At 36.5% G+C, this 12,863-nt stretch overlaps 1 protein-coding gene across 2 annotated transcripts in view; it reads left to right on the top strand.

Annotated features, from left to right (window-relative positions):
• Positions 1 to 11,034, top strand: part of LOC146387576 (metabotropic glutamate receptor 4-like) — a 189,203-nt gene extending 178,169 nt beyond the window's left edge. For both annotated transcript variants that reach the window (XM_084929278.1, XM_084929280.1), the window contains exons 10-11: positions 6,194 to 6,440; positions 9,260 to 11,034. In XM_084929278.1, coding sequence (XP_084785404.1) covers positions 6,194 to 6,440; positions 9,260 to 9,309 — 297 coding nt within the window. In that variant the 3' untranslated portion in view covers positions 9,310 to 11,034. The remainder of the gene's footprint in view (positions 1 to 6,193; positions 6,441 to 9,259) is intronic.
• Positions 11,035 to 12,863: the final 1,829 nt, after the last annotated feature.

Raw genomic sequence — 12,863 nt, forward strand, 5'->3', positions numbered from 1 at the left:
AACTGCTGTTAAAGTGGTAGCCAGACAAAGAAGTGGGAGTTTCAGTTCAACCAGACCAGAGTCAGGAGTGGGGTTTTTTGTTATTTTTTTGTGTTACACAGTGTAATCTGTGTTCATACCTGCTACCTGTTACCACCCATTCCATGTTCCTTTCCATTTCTCCCTTTGTCTTTTCTCAGTCGTAAGATAAACAGCGTTATTCACAGTAATGCCCCTCAGGCTCTGTAATAAATAATGAAGATTGATGCTACGAAGCAGAGGAGGCTGAGCAACATCTTGGACTTCAGAGAGCAGTTGTTGCATTCATTAGGCCTAAAGCACTGTAGCCCTCTGTTGACCTCTGGGTGCTTTGATAATGGGTGGATAGGCCGTGAAGCTAATCAAGGCCAAAGAATTGTGATCTTTATAAATGACAATCTGCCATGAAGATATATTATTGTGTCCCCTAAGGGTTCTATTTGTTTATTGGCTTAATTAGAGTGCAATTATAGTGAATTCTTATGCAGCAAACTCCTCTGCTCAGTACTTCCATAGCATGCTGAGAAAAAAAAAGTGCCTTAATATAGTGAGGGAATTATGCAAGTTTAAATAAATTTGATTGTTTGCATCCTGCCTCAGAGACTCTCTTGGGTTGAATTGAAAATGCAGTCTGTTCACGTTTATTAGCTGTCAAATTAATGTTATGAGTTATCACAGATGTTTTTACTCAGTTTTGCTCTACTCACCGTAGGCCAGGGTGTGGAATTGTTTTATCACTTCTGCAGGAATGAAAATGATGAAATGCAATTCCTATGATTACTGTAAGAAAGTAGATTATTGTTATTGGTTATCTTCATGTGTATTTTTTATGTGAAAATCAATTGCAGAGTTACCAACAAAAAAACAAAAATCTAATGGTCTAATACATCTTCACGCCCAAGGCAACACAGCTTCATTATGCAGTGTTTTCACAACCATATAGAGGCCCTCTCTTACAAAAACTCTACATACTACCTCTTCTGCAAAAGTGTTGTATGTTAATTAACTGTAGCGACTTCAGTTCAAAAGTCACGGGTATAGCAGATTGTTAATGTTTTAAATTTGTGTTAGCCTGGCGATCTAACAAACTTTGGCTTGCTACGTTTGCTTATTTAGGATGCATTACCATTGTTGCTCAGTTAATGCTGCATTTGCTTGTTCTCTGGCTTGACAGAAGTTGAGCTGTGTAGGAGTAAATAGGAAATCCACATTTAAATATGACCTTATCATTTCTGTTATGATTTTTTTTCTTCTTTTTTTTTTAGAGGAACAGAGGATCTGAGACTAAAGAGCAAATTCAGCAGATACAACGGCAGCCTAACTGCTGTTACATGAAGCACTGTATTCAGTTTCATATAGTATTTGTGTGAGTGCATTACACTGTGCGTAAACATTTTGCAGCTTCCTTTTTTGATTTAAAATGTCAGTTTATGAGCTTTATCTCTACATTTACTTGCTTTAGGCTCGGTGTGGCTCACTGGACTTATTATCACCATATAACAAATTTTCTTTACTTTTCTTTACCACAACAATTTGCTGGGCCCCCAGTGAGCCCCATTGTGTTACTTTGTATGTCCCCCACAATTTCCCCATCCAATATTTTTACTGGCCCCCATATGACCACACCTATTAAAAAAATTCTGGAGGTGACCCTTGCTCTTCAGCTTCCTCTTTTGTGTAATACAGCCATGTTTACTAATAATACCATTATTTCACCTACGTTTTATTGGAGTACTGTTGTACACAAGTACGTTTTTACTTGAGTAAATATTTCCAGGACTCTTCCCATCACTGATCCTCCAGGTACTAATAGATCCATGACTTCTTTCCATCTAGTTCAGTCATTAATGCGACTATGAGTACTTCTTCTATGTTATGTTTTGCCTAAGGCAAGCTACGCTAATGGCAGTGTGATGATATGTGTGTGAGATATATGGTATCTCTCTTCATTTCTCTTCCAAGTTGCTCCAGTCATTGAATGCTCAGGTGCATTTCAATCAGGAGGAAACAAATTAATGGACTGAATATTGGACGTGCTCTGACATTGAAAACAGGACTCCATTTGTAAGCTAACATCAATGAGGCAATAGAGAGGGGATGGAAGTTTCTTTTCTCATGGCACATGTTATCTGATGAAATACCAAACAATAATATATTGATTTCAAGTAAGGTCAAGGCAATAATTTCCTTTCATCTAACATATTACATTATATATATATCATTATAACATATTGCCATAGACCAACAAACAGGCAGGACTGAGATTAGCTTATAAAATGTGCTGATTTGTTTTTCCATTGTTCATCTATAAGAAGGTACCAATTACTATAAAATCTATCACTTTGTCTATAATGCTGTTACAATTGATTCAAAATGTAAAATTAACAAATAATTGTTTATTTTAAAAAAGAAAACAGTTCATGCACTAACTAGTCACTTCATTAGGTACACATGCTAGTCCTAGGTTGGACCGCTTTTGTCTTCAAGTGCCTCAGTTATTCTTGCCATAGATGTACCAAGGTGCTGGAAACATTCCTCTTGGATTTTGGTCCATATTGAAAAGATATCATTACTCAGTTACTGAAGATTTGTTAGCTGCACATCCATGCTGTAACTCTGCTGTTCCACCACATACCAAAGGTGCTCTGAGATTGATTGGTGACCATGGAGGCCTCTGGAGTACAGGGAACTCATTGTCATGTTCAAGAAACCAATTTGAGATGATTTCAGCTTTATGACATGGTTTGTTATGCTGCTGGAAGCAGCTATCACAAGATGGGTACACTTTGGTCATAAAGGGATAGACATGGTCAGCAAGAATACTCGGGCAGAGCTGTGATGTATTGCTAACTTGGTACTAAGAAGCCCAAAGCATGACAAGAAAATATCCCCCATGCCATTGCACAACCACCAGACTGAGCTGTTGTAATAAGACAGAATGGAGCCATGTTTATGTCAAATTCTGACGCTACCACCTGAATGTTTTGCTGTAGAAGTCAAGACTCTTAAAACCAGGGAACATTTCTGCAATCGTGTATTGTGTAATTTTAGAAACTGTAGCCTCAGTTCCCTGTTCTTAGATGACTAGCTGTCCTTCAAATCACCTTTCTTCCCCATTCTGTTCAAATTTATTTATATAGCACCAATTCACAACAGCAGTATTATTGTAGAGACCCTACAAAAATACAAACATTACTCCATTTAAACTTAAGTAGGTCATCTTGATCATCTCTACATACCTTGCCTTGAGTTGCTGCTGTTTGGCTAATTAGATATTTGTGTTAACGAGCAGCTGAACAGTTGTACCTAATTAAGTGGCCAATGTATATTATCACCACCATTAAATGTAAAATATAAATTAAACTATTATTCTTGCACACTGTACTATTTGGCATTAAATCCACTTATATTCTATTCTTAGCCTCTACAATGTGACAGCTTACTGATTGTCCTGATTTATATCACTGCTGACATAATATTCAAAATTTAAAATAACCTTACCTAAGGTTACATTAGATTAAATGATAATAACAATAATTGTGCTTGAACGTGACCTAATTTACAGTGAGATATGGTGCAGTTACATAATCATAGTAGTTATTATTGGAACTGCGTTGATAAGTTGATTAGTTGAGCCACAAATAAAGCAAGTTTTTATAGCTCTGACATAGGATAATTGACTTCTTTTAGTTGCTGGACATCAAAGATGATTTAAGTGTCTTTTGTTCCTTGTTGCATTAATTTTACAGACCAAAACTGAAATGCTTGAGAATATAATTTTCAATTTTTTAAAAAATGTTATTCTGACACAGACTTTAAATGTTATCTTCTCAGATTTAAAGTCATTTTACTGTTCTTATTTATTCTGTGCCGGTATATAATCAGTGACCGAGAGGATGGATTTTAAGATGATATTATTCCTGGGTGAAAAGCAGCAGAACACTTTTATGTTCTGTTTATGTGATGAACAGCTTGGGTTCAACAGTCCATCCCTGAGGCAGCAGTGAACCAAGCCCTGAGCAGTTCACTGGTTAATACTCCCCACAGCTGGGAGGGGAGCGCTGCAGCTGTCTCTCTATAATACTGACTCCATTCTTCCTTCTTCTCTTCAGCCAGCAGTCTCACATGGAAAGAGGGTTGGCTGAGTATATAGGGAAAGCACTGTGGAGAGTCAAAATAATAAAAACACACAACATATTAAAATAGAGGTCACGTATGAGAAGCTGTTACTTTTGTTGAATCAGAAAATAGCAGAGACCTGATGAGGAAAAACTTGACTTGAAAGATTGACTCTTAAAGTACCAACATATAAAATACTAGTGAGTAAAAATCTATGCATGAGAGGATTTATCGTCTGATTCGAATATCGTTCCTGCAAGAAATAACAGATTCTGATTTGTTGGAAATGTGTGTTCATTTGAATACTGTAGTCGACTGTGGTTTAATTATCTTTGTAAATCAGTGATTATGGTAACCAAAGAATGAAAAACCTGCTCTCGTTTCAGTCTTTCTTGTTGTTTCCATTGAGATTCGTGTTGCAGTGTTTCATACTGGGAATCTGCTGTTCTATTCTAAAGGGAAAAACAAAACACAAATGGTCCTCATAGGACTTTTTTTTTTTTTTTTAAATCAAAAGCGCTGTTATTTTTTCAGCTGTTCAGTAAACTAAAATATGTCTCATTAAACACTTTTGAAAGTGATGGACAAGGAATAAGTTTTGCTTAAGGCAGTTTGAGGAAAGTGTGATGGGAAAAATGCACTTACTTTTTCCCATAGTAACAGATGCACATTGCATTACAATACATTTTTGTATGTATTTATTTTATTGTATCTTTAATAAAGTTAAACTAAACTATTAGGACAAGATCTAAGCAAAAACTTTAACCAGAATTTTCACTTCAAAGATGTAAGTTAGTTAGAGCCACAGACTATGCTGAAAGTTAATCTACATTAAGAATAAATCTAATGGAAGACATTGCATTTATTTGCATGCTAAAGCCCATTCATAATTGTTTTGTTTTTATATTTTCACATATAGGTATTTTTCATTTTTTACAGAGAGGATAATCCTTACTACTCGCACCTGTCATCCTCCGAGTAAATATATTAAATCTTACACCCACAGCAGGTTATAACTCATTACATTATTTTAAGCCTCACCATCAATTTTGATGCATTAGGAACAATTTTGGTGGATTTGAAGGAACAACAAAATCTCTCATTATCTGGACTTGACAGTATTCATACATTTATGTAGTTACACCAGGTAAATGATCATAATTAGATTCTTGTTGTGTGTTACACAGGTGTAGTAAATTACAGCAAGCACAATTTAATTTCTATCCAAACAAAACTCCTCCTTTTTAGTGAACTGAACTTTCAATTTTATATATATGTAAAAATTAAATTTTATATATTTTGTCTATATCTCGCTCTATATACCTTTCTCTATATACCTCTATATCTATCTATCTATCTATCTATCTATCTATCTATCTATCTCAATCCATCAATTATAGATAGATAGAGTGTGTGTGTGTGTGTGTGTGTATCCCAGTATTAGCCAATTGTAAACTCATTCCTCAATCAGTCACAACAGTATGATGTTTAGAAATTGCATAAGCTTTTCTTCTACCTTATTGCATCTTTAAAGATGACTCATTAATTTGCTGCAGTTCTGCAAACAATTAAATGGAATGAATGAGGATGGTACTCTGTTGCCCTCCCCCATAATTTGGAGGATTTGACCATGTGTAAAATTTTCATGAGCTTGTTTCTTTTTTATGGGCCTGCTTATTATGAGTCAGAAAAAGATCCAATCTGTTTTCAGGGTAGACGTGATAGTCATATTAAAACTAGAATGGCAGAAAATTAAGTAAACACTGTGGCCCTGGCTGGCTCAGCACACATACACCATAAAAGCAGATAGGATGCTGATTTAAAACAAGTTTAACACATCATTTTCATTAGATAGCTTTGCAGCTTCTACTGGACAAAGTAGATACTCATTTAAAAACTCCTTGATCAACACATGGGTCATTGAATACTCTAATTATAATGATGCACAGCAGATGTCTCTTGTACTGTACATGCCACTGCCCACACAGAAAAATCGGTAATGCAAAACAGTGTTAAACTGTTTGTATCATTCATTTTTGGTTTTTGCCTCTTGCAGATGTACATCCAAACAACCACACTGACGATCTCTGTGAGCCTGAGTGCTTCAGTGTCCCTCGGGTTGCTCTATATGCCCAAGGTCTATGTGGTTCTTTTCCACCCTGAGCAGAATGTGCCTAAGCGCACACGGACCCTCAAGGCTGTGGTTACTGCTGCCACCATGTCCAACAAGTTCAACCCCAAGGCTGGACTCAGACCCAACGGAGAAGCCAAGACCGAGCTGTGCGAAAGCCTCGAAACACAGTGTAAGAGCAAAAATGCAAATGAGGAAAGCTTTGACTAGAAACCTGCTGGCTTAAGTTCAGGAATGTTTTGTCCTTCCGTGTCTGTAAAACAAATTGATGCAATGATAGGATGCAGTCTGAAAAAAAAAAAAACCTTATTAACAAATGTATAGCATGTTATTTAACACTTCATTGAATCTAGTAAATGTGACACTGTTATTCATTTGGTGGTGAGGCTGTGGAAATTGTTTTTCAAGAAGCATTACAGGAATCACAATTATGTGTGTGAGAATGAAGTCACAAAGGAATGGATTAGAAAACATATTCTGGAGTCCAGCAATGGAACTAAAACGCCTGTAAAACACTGAGGTATGATTTTATTACTGGCATCAATCTTCTTTTTTTGAATTAAAGTGAATGTTTTCCAAAATGTCAAACTATTCCTAAAATAACAACTAACCGAGGGTAACACACGTCCTTAAAAAAGTCTTCAAGTCCAATCGTCTAAATTTTAGGCCTTCTCTAAAAAGATGAAGATGACTTTACCACATCTTAAAATTTGATACAATTTGATTGTTTCACTGTTAAATGTGTTTTGGGAAAAATTGTATTGATCATGTTGTTAAAAAATTGCAGTATGAAACCAACACGGAGTCAATAACTGCTAATGCAAACTGTGCAGCCCAGTTAGAAGCATACAAGTCTCAAAAAAGGTTAGGACAGAGCTGTGTTTACCACTGTGTGGCATTCCCTTCTGTTAAAAACAGTCTGCAAATATGAGGGAACTGAAGAACACCAGTTGCTGCACTTCTGGGGGAGGAATGTTATTCCATTCTTGTCTATGTCCGCGTTTTTACATTTTTGAAATTCTTTATTATATATTTTTTATTCATCTTATCATAGAACAGTTTTCCATTTTGCCTCAGTCCAGATGAGCTGTGGCCCAGAGAAGACAACGTTTTTTCTGGATCATTTTCACATATGGTTTCTTCTAATCATCATACTGTAGAACTTTAACGTTCATTTGTGGATGGCAAAGCAAATTGTGTTCATAGACCTGACCTTTGTCCCTTTATTCAGATTCTCAAAATCATTTTGTGATATTATTTAAAATGTACTATAGGTGTTGAGTTAGTCAAAGTCTTTATTCTGAAAGCCATTATTCTATAATAATGAACAACAAACTAATTATTCTGAAAATTGTTCTACAATTTGTAGATTTTTTTTGCAGACTGATAAATGTCTACCCATCCTTACTTCTGAGAAAGGCTGTCTCTCTGAAGTGCTCTTTTTTATAGCCAATCATGTTACTGACTTGTTGCCAGTTAACCCAATCAATCGCAAAATATCCCTCCAGTAGTTCTCGTAGTGCAGTAACACTTTTCTAACATTTTGTTATCCATGTTCAAACTTTGAGACATGTTACTGCCCACTAATTGGAAAATGAGCTAATTCATCAAATATTAAAATGTCTCAGTGTAAACTTTGTGTTTTCTATTTCTATCTGTTTGAATTCTGCTTTATTTATATTTTATATAGCGTTCCAGTTCTTGTGTGGAACTGGGTTTCTAATAATTTTCAGTTTATCTCTGACTTAAACTGTTGATTTTTGTCATGCAACCATTGCTTATAATTCATTATAATGCAAATATTTACTTGCTCTATCCTGTAAAATGAAGCCATCGGACTGGGAAATCTATCTGCATTCATTACTATTTACTGACATGCTATATATAAACTGAAATAATATTCAATAGATAAATTATTGAATCACTAATCAAAGCCTAGCATTTGCACACATTATTAAAAAAAACAAGAAAGGTGTGACTATCTTTTATAAAGCAGCTGAATCACTGTGTATGCCTCCTAATCTCAATGCTTGGCACTCCTGTGACGCACTGTGGATTTATATTAGTGAGGTAAATAATGACCTCAGCAATTGAGTCAGCAGAAATTACTCAAGTGGCATTCAAAACACTCTTCTTGCCTTAAGCTGGAAAAGGTTTTTATCAGTCTGTGGTCAAAACCACAGGTATTGACAGCTGTTTCCTTTCATAGGAGAATAAAATAGCTGACATATATTTACTGTTAGCACAAAACCAGAAATCAATGTAAAACTTATCACAATGCTCTGCAGTAACAATAGCACAATGGTGTGAGGCCAGTCACAAAAACTACATGCATCCAAACAGAGCAGCATTAATTCCATTCTTGCTTCATGTTTGTGTGGATGGTTAAAAGAGCCTTTTGTTAAAATAAGTGTCGAGAAGGCAGAGACGCTGAATTGATAGCCAGCAGCAAATTATCCTGATGGGGTTACCGTTTACAGGGGCTATACAGTGTATGGCTATTTGAATGAGCGCCATTTGTCATTGTCATCGCCAGTGTGGATATATGGCTTGATGAAATTGAAAAATTCCTGTCTGGGCCAGCTCCCCCCACTGCTGAGATCTAGTGGCGATATGTCAGGATTTATCTGCTCCCACTCAGAGAATCAGCTAACATGGTCTGGGGAGACAGCTGGAAAGTTAACTCCTGATAGCTGTGAGGGAAAAAAAATGGTGGTGGTAGCTAAAGGTAATAGTTACATTTGGCACATGCTGAGGGGAATAACATGACCTGAGAACTAGGGAATTTTTAATAGGATCGGAATATCATAACCAATCAGGAACTAAACACATTTTTTTCAGCCCTGTGTAGCAGTTTCTTACTCTTGTTACTACAGGAAGAGAGCTAAACAAAAAGAGCTTCATACCCAAATCAGCTCCCTTTCTTAGGTTACAAACTTTACCTCAACTGTATCAAACTCTGACTCTTCCTTCTCATTTCGTCTCTTTCAGCGTTTTCAACAAAACAAACCTACATCAGCTACAGCAACCATGCAATCTGAAGGACAAAGGTTGTTATCACGATTAAGGATTTCCGTCCCAGCAAGGAAAACAAAACATGCAGTGGAATTTCAAGCATCCGGCAAAAATAAATAAAGTCAAATAAATTAAATAGATATGTCTTTTTTGCGGGTGGAGATCAGAGAAATATTGCACAAAGACACGACATTGTGTGGAAAGAGCACATGAGATGCAGGGATGGACAAAACTTGGGACCAGAACAGATAACAGCACAATTTTAAGGTTCCATCTTTGGTCTGCCTCACAAGAATACATACATAAAAGAAAAATGAAAATATTTGCATGGCAGAGGCCTATAGACTGAAGGATGGAGCTTTCCTTTTCTGTGTTTACATTTCACCTATGCCCTCTTTTAAAGACTTCTCCGTCATCTTTCGCAGCACTGACTGAAACTGAACTACGAGTAAGAATATGTTCAAGTTCTTAATGTCGTCTGCCAGTTTTGTGAATTATAATTAATCTTCAAATCCTCAAGGCATCACAAGGGATTAATCAACACCAAAAAGGCATGAAAACATGGTCTACGGATCTCCGAGAGGGGCTTGTGTTTGTTTTTATTTCTAAATGTGTTCTGGTCTCGTGAGTCAAATGACTGGAAATATTGATCGTCACAACAATGCAACAGATCTTTACCAGACTCCATGTATTTTGATTTCCTCTTCCAAGTTGCCGATGAGTTAATAAGAATGACTACACATATAAAATGGTCTCTGCTGATTTTGAGCATGCCAGTTTTAACATCCTGTGTTGTGTTGTTTAAAAAAACAAAAGGAAAAAAAAGGAATGCGTTTAAACTCTGTTGCAGTGTTGTTAAAAATTGTTTGGGCCTATTGTACGTTAAAAACTGTTCTCAAATGGTGAAGGTCTAGTGAGTGATTGTTTATCTGTGCTACAGTAAGGCCATGATTTGTATTACCAGCTAGCCCAAGGCTGCCACTGCCCTCTGCATATCTGTATGTGCTTTGAAACAGTGGCTCATGGTTAAAATAAACAGTGTTTTAGCCAGGAGATCTCACTGTGAGCTGTTATCCAGGATGACCCTACCACCACTGCCACCAGCTATTCTCACACATTCATAGTGTAAGGGTAAAGCTTAGCTGTACAGATCCATTAGTAGGGGAATTAAGATGAAGTATGCCCTTGAGAGGATCATGCAATATACCCTGAAGGTGATATCCATAATGGACCAGCTACTGAAAAAAAAATCATGTCCTCTTCAGGCACTCTTGTGATAAGGAGGAGGTGTCAGGAAGTTGTAAGGCATTTTAGCAAATGAAATTCTAATTGCAAAACTATACAATATCTCTATCAATCACTCCGAGTTGGCAGAACAGATTAAGGGTTGGCTCCGTGCAGTATAAAAGCCCTCTATTGTCTTGGGGAAAATATTGTGGGGTCATTTGTGTTGTGAATTCAATGCTGCTTTTCATGCCTCCCTCTGTATTACTTTCAACATCATTTGTGTTGCAGAATAAAATGTGAGTGCTGACCAAATTAAATGGTAAGTTAATGTATGTTATTAAATAGACTGATGATGTCTGCTTTATGTCCTGACATATCTTAAAATTGGGGAAAAAATACAAAAGGATACAGTGCCTGGCTAGCTATGTATTTGTTAAACCTCATGAAAACTAATGAAGTGTGTGAAGCATGTTTAGTTTTTTTTTTATACAAAATTTTATTTCTATTAAAAATGTTTTAAAACATTATTGTCCATTTTCACATTTCTGTAATTCAAGAAAGTTGAAAATTGGTTTGTTTATTATTTTTTGTCTTTGTTCAGTTTTTCAACAGGTTATCATTAACGGTTCCTGTCTGGTCTTGTGCATATGTTGCTTGAGTTTTAAAAAAAAAGAGAGAGAAAATGATACATTCGCAAACTTACAATATCCCTAGCTAAATGATTGGCAGCACTTCTGTGTGAGTGAGTGTGTACTTTGTTCCCAATGTAAAGTGTTTGTCCGCCCTGAAGAAAATAAGACAATGGGTGCCATCCTCTGAATAACACGTTGCCACAATTGCTCTGATAATAGTGCTGGAAGGACACAGAATTGGTGGAAGGAAACATGAAATTATTTTAAATGAATGGGGAGCCCCTACTTGCATCCAAGGCCTTTGCATGCAGAAAGCTCTCTGCATCTATCATCTTCTCCACGCCTCCCTGATAGTGTGAGCCCACAATACAACAAAAGGCTTGGAAAATAACAGTCATTGCATAGCAAGAGCAAGAAGAAACAGAGCACAGAAAAATGACGCACTTCAGTACATTATCAGCACATTATTAGAATCATCATTATTAATAGATCTGGAAGAAAACCCATCAAAAATCAGCCCTCCATCTCAGTAGGTTTTCTAATGACTACTGGAGATGATCCAAAAAGTAGATCACAAGACATGTTTGTACATCTCTCATGCTTTTAAAAACACAAGCTGTAAGCATACACTGTCCAAATGTTTATTACAATTCATTTAACTTCACCAACAGTGCAGGTATGTAATAAGATTGATCTGATCTACATAACTTGACACCCTATACCACACCTCAGTAAATCCATACATTTAAACTACAACTGATAAAACAATAATTCAATTCAAAAACTGCAGTATCTTCTAAATGGTAAAAACTTCAGTTTGCAAACTTTTAATGTGAAACAGCTGAAGAAGGGCAGAGCAAATGGGAGGTGATCATAATGAATCAGTGGTACACTACATGCTGTTTGGAATCATTATCACTAATCCTGATATACTGCTAAATTCAAACCAACAATATGGTGAGAATTGCATTAGTTTATCAGTTCATGACATAAATGATTTTACATATTTAGCACCAAAACACAGTTTGCAATATGTATGTGTCTGAAAGTGGATCTCTCCTTTTTGATTCTGTTCTGCTTATCAGCAAGTGGTGGCAGTAATATTCCATAAAACGCAGCAGTGAGCCAACTGCAGACAATCAGATCTACATTTTTATGTTTTGTGTTTTCTAAGAAAAGCAAACAAAATTGGACTTTTGCAATGCCTGCCACCAGAGCAATCTTGAGCTATATGTGTTATTGTAAATATATGTTTGAACAACTACATTACTGCATCAAATACAGTAATGTAATTGTTGACTGATGATGTCATGGATGTGCTATGAGCAAGCAGAGGTAGGACCCAAATGCAGGACTTGAACACAAAGGTATTAACTAAGGAAGGCAGCTTTTATTGCTGTAGGACCAAACACTAAATCAAGGAAACAAAACTTAAACTGGAACCTGGGAAACTGAACTAAGAAACTAGGAGCTAGGAGAAAACTAAGAGTAATGAGCAAAACTGAGGAGCTCGGGGAAACACACAGCAATGTGGAAAACGTGACAACATGCAGAGGAAGACAGAGGAGTAAAATACACAGAGGATAACGAAGGGATGGGAAACAGGAGGGAAACACAGCTGGAGCTAATCAGATTAACGGCACAGAAACAAGACTGAACGTAATGCACACAGGACAGGAGACTATCAAAGTAAAAACAGAAACATGGGACACACGCTAAGA

This window comes from Perissodus microlepis, chromosome 5 (assembly GCF_051167445.1).
Source record: "Perissodus microlepis isolate ML-2025 ecotype Zambia chromosome 5, ASM5116744v1, whole genome shotgun sequence".
NCBI lineage: Eukaryota > Metazoa > Chordata > Actinopteri > Cichliformes > Cichlidae > Perissodus > Perissodus microlepis.